The 8,826-nt window shown below is 31.4% G+C and overlaps 1 protein-coding gene across 1 annotated transcript; it reads left to right on the top strand.

Moving 5' to 3' along the window:
- Positions 1-7,769: 7,769 nt before the first annotated feature.
- On the top strand, positions 7,770-8,453 carry LOC112024439 (17.5 kDa class I heat shock protein). Its single transcript, XM_024057077.2, has one exon. The coding sequence runs from the start codon at positions 7,857-7,859 to the stop codon at positions 8,310-8,312; it is 456 nt and encodes a 151-aa protein (XP_023912845.1). The 5' UTR covers positions 7,770-7,856; the 3' UTR covers positions 8,313-8,453.
- The last annotated feature ends 373 nt before the right edge of the window (positions 8,454-8,826 follow it).

Below are 8,826 nucleotides of genomic sequence, written 5' to 3'. Positions count from 1 at the left end.
ACAATTATCTTGTAAATAAATACTCTAAAAAGTCTTGATTATCTTCAATTTTATTGTTATCCAGTTATCACCTTTATTCCCATGAAAGCAATCTTATTTTTGACACTAACTAACAACCAATCACAAAAATTATTTAATTAATTTTAATTGTTTAACCAATCAGAATTAATTTAAATTAATCATGCGTGGTTGACTCTACCTAGATACAATGCATGCTAATCGTGCAAACTTGATTATGCGATATCTTTTGATCCGACAGTCCGATTTGGAAACCAGGCGTACTATTGCGACCGTTAGAACCTCAAGATCATTTTTATGATATGCAATGAACAAATTAAAGCATGTAATGCAATCAATAATTTGGGTACATGAATGGTCATTCTAGTCATCTTCCTGATTAAATCATGGGTGCAAAATCGAGTGTCTACAACATGATTTTTATGTTCTTCAGTATATTCATCCCATTTTTTTCATTCTAAATGAGTGTTTCAGTTTCATTGACATAATGTTAGATTATATTGATTAAAACATGTTAGATTTTGAGTTCAAAATTTTCATTTCCCAATGGTAAAGTTGGGTGACTGCTTCTGCATGAGCATTTCATGATCTACCTTAAAGCTAGCCAATGCAAGGCCGACTAACTTTTCATGATCTACATTTTAATGATATTAATTTCTTCCAATATCTCAACTGTAGTTCTTGTTGAACACTTATTTGTAAAACCAACAATTTGGTGTTTGTGTTTTTTAAAAAATTTGGTCTCAATTGAATTAATTTCTTGTAATAGATAAGTGATCATGCCAAAATCATGAAATATTAACTATGTTATTGACATGTGTTGATGCCCACTTTGGCAAGAGGCCCAATAATAGGAAGAAGACCAACAATATGAGAAGGAATAAAGAAGAAGAATTAGCAAATTAAGAAGAAGCCATTAAGCTCGAATGGCAAGAATAATAGACCATAGGCCTGTAAAACAGCAAAAGGGGCTCAAAGAAAGCAAGCAAGCCCAAAGAAGCCTGAAAAAAAAGTAGTAAACCCATGAGCATTTGAGAAATGAAAAGCAAGTAAGAATGGGCCGAAAAACCCAATGAAGGAATTAAGTAAATAAAAGTTGGTGGAGAAGCCCATAAACCCCGAAAGTGAAGGATATGGTAATTTTTGCCAAAAGTGGGCATCAACAAACTTCCACTAAGACTTTCATTTCAATTGGTAACATCTCTAATTCACTTAATATTTCTTGTGAGTTTGTGACATATTCTATCTTAAATAGGATTTTATCATTTTAATTTGGATAATTATAAGCAAATGTAATATTATTTTTAGTTAATATTTTATAAGTGACACACGCATTAGAAAATTTGTGTTGCTTTTTGCATAACTATTTTCATCTATATATAAAATGTATTTTAAAAAGCTTAGGATAAAACGACATCATTCCCTAATTTTTTTTTTTTTTTTTAAGACCATAACTACAATGTTTTAGTATCAAAACTTAATACACACACACACACACACACACACACACACAAAATGACTTCATTTTATATTGTATTACCTAAACCTATTTGACATGTTCTTCTTCCTCCAGATTCAATAGTGCCACTTTATCTCTCTCTCTCAACCTCCTCTCATTCTCTCGTCCTCTTGTTCTCTAAGCTCTCTCTCCCAATGAAATGCACACGCGCGAGCGCGCACACACACACACATATGCAGTGCAATGCGGTGCGATTCTCATCAGTGGGTAAAACTCACCACCGTTCACCACACCTATTAGCATCAGTTCTCGGAAAACATTGCCGACCACCACGTCAAACACCTGCAATGGAGCTTTGAGTTTGGCAGCTCAATGTGGTAAGGGGCAGTTCCATCGGTGGTGGGCGATGGATGAACATGTCTATCCCTATTCGCTTATCATGTGAAGTTCTAAATGCACTTAATTTGGTCTGGCTCTACCAAATCTAGACACGCATGAAAATAAGCATGGGCATTTTGCCCATTTTTAACCTCTTAATGCAATTGTGGTTGGATCCTAAACTTAGATATTTGTTGCATGCTAAACTTGCTCTTTATTAAGTCTCTTTAAGTTATGTGCAACACACACACACACACACACACACACACAAAAAAAAAAGTGTTTACATGACCTTGCAAAAAGTTATGAGCAATCTTCTTGTATGTTAAGCCTATATACGACTTATTGTTAATTATAAAAATATGAATAAGGTTGTGGTCAATCTTCTTTTATGTCAAGCTTGTATATGATTTATTGTTAGTTTTAAAAGTAAGCATAATCTATGAACAAAGTTTAACTCTAAGTCGGCTTGAAGAAAAAAAGGTTTAACCCACTATGTGATTATTAAAATGATGATTCACTTATATTTTTAGTCAAGTAACGAGTTATTTTAAGTGATCTATGTAATGAGTTATATGATTTATCCTTTTAAAATCTTGTTTTTATACTTTAATGACTGACGTAAAGGTTTAAGTGATAGCCCATTAACAATGGCATCCTTTATATTGCCTTGTGTCTATGGTTTAAGACCCACATTTTCCTCCCAAACTTCAATATCATTATTATATTAATTTTTATTTGAGATAGAATTCTACTGTAGTCTAATCTAAGTTTTTATGTGTTAGAAAAAAGAAAATCATTTTTTAAAAAAATTAAGAAAAATTGATATTTTAATAAAATGTAGTTTAAAATAAATAATCTGACGTGTAGTATTTTGAAAAGTGAGTATGTAAAATAAACAAGATAGGTTATTATACTAAAATAGACACAAATTTTTGCACGAACTAATGTGAATGCTCTTAATTGTTAGTGTTGTGGATTTATTAGATTTATGTTCATTTTTTTTCATAGGAACTAAATACTTGAATTTATTTTTAAGTATCCTCTAGAATGATAGCAATATAATTTTTTTAAAAAAATTCAATTGAACAAATTCAAAAATAAAACAAACACCACCTAGGTTTTTATGGCTTAAACACTTTTAATCGACAATTACAAATTAGTCCAATATAAGTGTTTAGCCAAATTTCATATTGCAAACATATTCAATAATGAACTAAAGCATGTAAAAAGGAATATGAAAATGCGGAAAAAAAAAATCACCGTTTCGAGGAGGAAAATCCGATCACCCAATCGAAAAAACCTCTCCGCCAACACCACCGTCGAAAAATTCACAATTATGAGTAGTTGTAGTACATGAATGACTATAAACTCTCTGGGCCTATATCTCCTTGTGTACTTGAACCCTCCAAGTTCCATCTAGCAACCGACTACTCCAAGTATTTTCCCCACCCAGCTTACCGAAGTTACCACCATTGAGCCGCCAACGAAAAACTACCAAAGGATTTGGATTTGAGTTAGCTATAATGGTTTCCAAACGAATCAACTTTCTAACACTCAAATTGTGTAAGAAGTGATGGTAGAAATCTCCTCTCAATGATATAAAATATTGGATTGGGAAGGGACAAAAGGCTACTATGGGTTTCTCATTAAGGGAGTGGGTAGCTCTCTCTCATACAAAAGGGTAGGATGTGTATGTGGTATCTCCAGTTTCATAAGCTCAACTCATTAGTTTCTCACGTTTAGAAATGCATTGTGTTTGAGTCTTACCTATATATATATATATATGTATGTATGTATGTATATAATGTGAGTAGAAAAGAATATTGAAATAAGAACTTATCAATTTGCCAATAGATAAAGATACATTAAAAAGAGAAACTAATTACTTGTAAATCTGGCATGACATTAAGCTAATAAAAACATAGATTTACAGCCTTCAAAATGAAAAATTTATAGGAGATTTGTTGGGTATAATTTAAGTTGGGAAGGATATCAAAGTTTCATTTACTTGTCCAAAAATGAAGGCTTACAACACCACATGATCTTTTTCACTTCATGGTTTTCAAACTGATCTCCTACATTTCCTATTTATGATCGTCAAAGTCGTCATGAAATCGCTCAAGCCTAATTACGTTTAAGAACTTTTTGAAACCTTCAAACTATTCTTTTCACAATTCTTTCTCCAAGAACATGTGTGAGAGACCGCAAACATGGTGTCTCTCAAAAAAAGAGATTCGGATATTTTTTAGGGCACCTCTCTTTTTGGGTAAGTGATGTGGAGTCACCACTTTTTTTTCTTTTTTCTCTCTTTTTTTTTTTTTTTTACCAAAAAAAAATAAATAAATACAAAATACATGACTGAATTGTTTCATTCTCATTGCTTGAAAAGAATACATATTTGGTTAATTGAGTATTACATGGCTTTGGGTCCTAGTTACAAACCACCAAAGATACATGGCCTTTTGTCCTAGTTACAATCTACCCATAAAAACAAAGATAAAACCTAGGTCAACCTATCCAAAGACACTAAATTCGGAGGCTAGGTTCCGGAATGGGAAGGTGTTAGACACCCATTCCACCCAGACAGAGTTTGATCTTCTAGACTTCTGTGATTAATGTGCCTCTTTTATGCATGACATGAATGATATGTTGCACACATGAAAAACTAAATCACATAAGTCTATTTATGAATGCATCCTCTTCTTAGTTAAAAAAATCCAGATCTATGTTGTGATAAGAAAATTTTGATTTGGTTTTGAAAAATCAAATCTATTTTTGTACATGTAAAAAAAATAATTTTTGGCATAGAAAAGTCAAATATGTGTTTATTAAATAAAACAAAGTCTTTTGGTTAAAAAAATAAAGAAAAAAAAGAATATCAAATTTGTTTTTGAGAACTAGAAAAAATTGGTTTTTGGTTTGTATTTTATTTTTTTTTAAAAAGATCTGTTTGATAACAAAAAAAAAAAGATTTGTATATAGGAAAAATCATATCTGTTTTTCTTTTATGTGAAAAAAATAAGAAAAAGATTTTTTAGAAGAGAACTATATTCATGAAATAAACTTACACTATATGCATCAAACAAAACTACTCATGACTTCTTCTTTTTCTTCTTCTTCTTCTTCTTTTTTTCTTTTTTTTATTATTTATTTATATTTTTTAAATTTCAAAATCTGCTATGTTAAAAAAAATTTAGATCTATATCTAGAGAAGATATAGATCAGTTTTTTCTTGAATTTAAAAAATTCCAAATTTGTATCTAAGGAAGATACAAATTAGTTTTTTTTGTTAAGGAAAATTCAGATTTGTATCTAATGAAGTTGCAAATCAGTTTTTTGATTGAGAAAAATATGATAACAAGCAGATTTTTGAAACAAAAAAGACAAAAACAAAAACAAAAACAAAAAAGATCTTGACAATAAAAACATCAAAAACATATTCCAATAGAGAATATATTGACAACACATGTTTAGATGATTAGAATACAAACTGGGATGCGTCCTTATCGCTAAAAAATCGAAATAGATGTGTTTTAACGTTATCCCAATGCCCTCGGGCTGAGGCCCAAATGTGTGCCATTCGGCACTTGAAAAGTGTCAAGGGTGCCAATCCCGCTTTTTGAAGTTTAGTCCATTTTGGACTCCTTTTTGAGGTTTTTTCAGCCAGGACTTGCATTTAGACGCATTTTTAAATCCATATTCTTAAAATTAAACTCTTTTCTGAATAATTCAGATCTTTTCAGTAACAATTATCTTGTAAATAAATACTCTAAAAAGTCTTGATTATCTTCAATTTTATTGTTATCCAGTTATCACCTTTATTCCCATGAAAGCAATCTTATTTTTGACACTAACTAACAACCAATTACAAAATTATTTAATTAATTTTAATTGTTTAACCAATCAGAATTAATTTAAATTAATCATGCGTGGTTGACTCTACCTAGATACAATGCATGCTAATCGTGCAAACTTGATTATGCGATATCTTTTGATCCGACAGTCCGATTTGGAAACCAGGCGTACTATTGCGACCGTTAGAACCTCAAGATCATTTTTATGATATGCAATGAACAAATTAAAGCATGTAATGCAATCAATAATTTTGGGTACATGAATGGTCATTCTAGTCATCTTCCTTGATTAAATCATGGGTGCAAAATCGAGTGTCTACAACATGATTTTTATGTTCTTCAGTATATTCATCCCATTTTTTTTCATTCTAAATGAGTGTTTCAGTTTCATTGACATAATGTTAGATTATATTGATTAAAACATGTTAGATTTTGAGTTCAAAATTTTCATTTCACCAATGGTAAAGTTGGGTGACTGCTTCTTGCATGAGCATTTCATGATCTACCTTAAAGCTAGCCAATGCAAGGCCGACTAACTTTTCATGATCTACATTTTAATGATTATTAATTTCTTCCAATATCTCAACTGTAGTTCTTGTTGAACACTTATTTGTAAAACCAACAATTTGGTGTTTGTGTGTTTTTAAAAAATTTGGTCTCAATTGAATTAATTTCTTTGTAATAGTATAATGGTGATCATGCCAAAATCATGAAATATTAACTATGTTATTGACATGTGTTGATGCCCACTTTGGCAAGAGGCCCAATAATAGGAAGAAGACCAACAATATGAGAAGGAATAAAGAAGAAGAATTAGCAAATTAAGAAGGAAGCCATTAAGCTCGAATGGCAAGAATAATAGACCATAGGCCTGTAAAACAGCAAAAGGGGCTCAAAGAAAGCAAGCGAGCCTAAAGAAGCCTGAAAAAAGAAGTAGTAAACCCATGAGCATTATGAGAAATGAAAAGCAAGTAAGAATGGGCCGAAAGAACCCAATGAAGGAATTAAGTAAATAAAGGTTGGTGGAGAAGCCCATAAACCCCGAAAGTGAAGGATATGGTAATTTTTGCCAAAGTGGGCATCAACAAACTTCCACTAAGACTTTCATTTCAATTGGTAACATCTCTAATTCACTTAATATTTCTTGTGAGTTTGTGACATATTCTATCTTAAATAGGATTTTATCATTTTTAATTTTGGATAATTATAAGCAAATGTAATATTTATTTTTAGTTAATATTTTATAAGTGACACACGCATTAGAAAATTTGTGTTGCCTTTTTGCATAACTATTTTCATCTATATATAAAATGTATTTTAAAAATTTTAATTTCAAATATAAATTTGAATAATAAGTATAAGAATAAATATCATGTATGAGATGGTCATTGTCTCTCTTGGTACTATTAATTCTGATTTTAATTTTGATAGAGAGAAAAATAAATTGTAAATTTTTTTAAGAGATTTAAATTGTTAGCTTTTTGATAACCTATAAAATTTTTAACTTATTTTCAGAAGCTCAAATCTAATATCTATTTTTTAATTTAATTTTAGAGTTAAAAAATAATGTTAAAACGTACCAATTTAAACTAATCAAACGATTCTTTTTCAATAAAGCAACCCAAGTTCACAACACTAAACAAATTTTAGTTAAATTAGATGTTATGTTTTCTTAATTAGTTATAATAAATTAAATAAGTCATTCATTTAAAAATAATCAATTAAATATATCATATAAATTTTTTATTTTTTTTTTACATTTATTTTTGGCGTATTGCAGGCTAGCCTCTAGTTCTAAAATATAATAATATTTTTGGGCTATAAAGGCCTGATATTCAAAGGACTTGTTAAACTATGGGCCATGTTTAACCCCAAAAAAAAAAACTATGGGCCATGAGTCTCTTCAAGCTTCAATTAGGTCCTGTAAACGTGCCACAAAGTAGCTCCTTCATGGTTCTCAATAGTCCTAGAAAGTTCCTAAGAACCGAAAATTTCAAAGCAAAAAACAGGGCCTAGACTACACTAAAATCCTCTTCGTCATCTTTATAAATACCCAACCCATCAAATTCCTCGACCATCGAAAAAAAATTCAGCAAAAATCTGTGAGTCTGTGAAGTTATTCACAACAACATCAAATTTCAAAAATGTCGATGATTCCAAGCTTCTTCGGGGGCCAGCGCAGCAATATCTTCGACCCATTCTCTCTAAGTGTGTGGGACCCATTCAAGGATTTCCCAACGCAATTTTCCAACGAGAATTCTGCTTTTGTTAACACTCGTATTGATTGGAAAGAGACCCCAGAAGCTCACGTGTTGAAGGCCGATCTTCCTGGGCTCAACAAGGAAGAAGTGAAAGTCGAGGTCGAAGATGACAGAGTGGTTCGGATTAGTGGAGAGAGGAAGATAGAGAAGGAAGACAAGAATGACACGTGGCATCGTGTCGAGCGGAGCAGTGGCAAGTTTGTGAGGAGTTTCAGGTTGCCGGAGAATGTGAAGATGGATCAGATCAAGGCTGCTATGGAGAATGGGGTTCTCACTGTTACTGTTCCTAAAGTAGAGGTGAAGAAAGCTGATGTCAAGGCCGTTGAAATCTTTGGTTGATTTTGTTTGTGTGTGTGTGTATTGACAGTGTTGTGTATGTGCTTTTGGGAAACATGATTAATCTCACCAGTGGATGTTGTATCTGCAAAGTGTTTGATCAAAATATCTGGCAAATGATACTTTTTGGCTAATTTTTATTCATGATCGCTATTTACTTCTTCTTTAGTGAAATTTCAGTCTTTAGTGCATTCCTCTTGAGTAAATTGCACCCTCTATTTTTTAATTTTTCAAAAAATAATTTTATTCAATTGATGGGATTTTTTTTTTTTTTAATTGATGGGATTTTTAGGACTACATTTTTGTGCACTTAATAGACATTAACCGGAGGAGTATAGATTGAATAAAATTTGAAATTTAAGCACTGCTTGAGTTTTTGGTAAAGCTCAATGGAACAAATTCTCATTCTCATTATCATAAAATAAATTAAAACTTTTTTCTCTCCCCTGTAAGAGCTCCTTTCTCTCGCTGAAACCTCTGCCGAGTCTTATTTCCTTGCCTCTCCGTTTTCTGGGTT

The sequence above is a fragment of the Quercus suber genome, unplaced genomic scaffold (genome assembly GCF_002906115.3).
Source record: "Quercus suber isolate HL8 unplaced genomic scaffold, Cork oak 2.0 scaffold_713, whole genome shotgun sequence".
NCBI lineage: Eukaryota > Viridiplantae > Streptophyta > Magnoliopsida > Fagales > Fagaceae > Quercus > Quercus suber.
This window is presented reverse-complemented; position numbering and strand designations above follow the sequence as displayed.

What these genes read in the sequence shown, in the direction of transcription:
- LOC112024439 (XM_024057077.2), top strand. Translation starts at nt 7,857, where the DNA reads ATGTCGATGATTCCAAGCTTCTTCGGGGGCCAGCGCAGCAATATCTTC.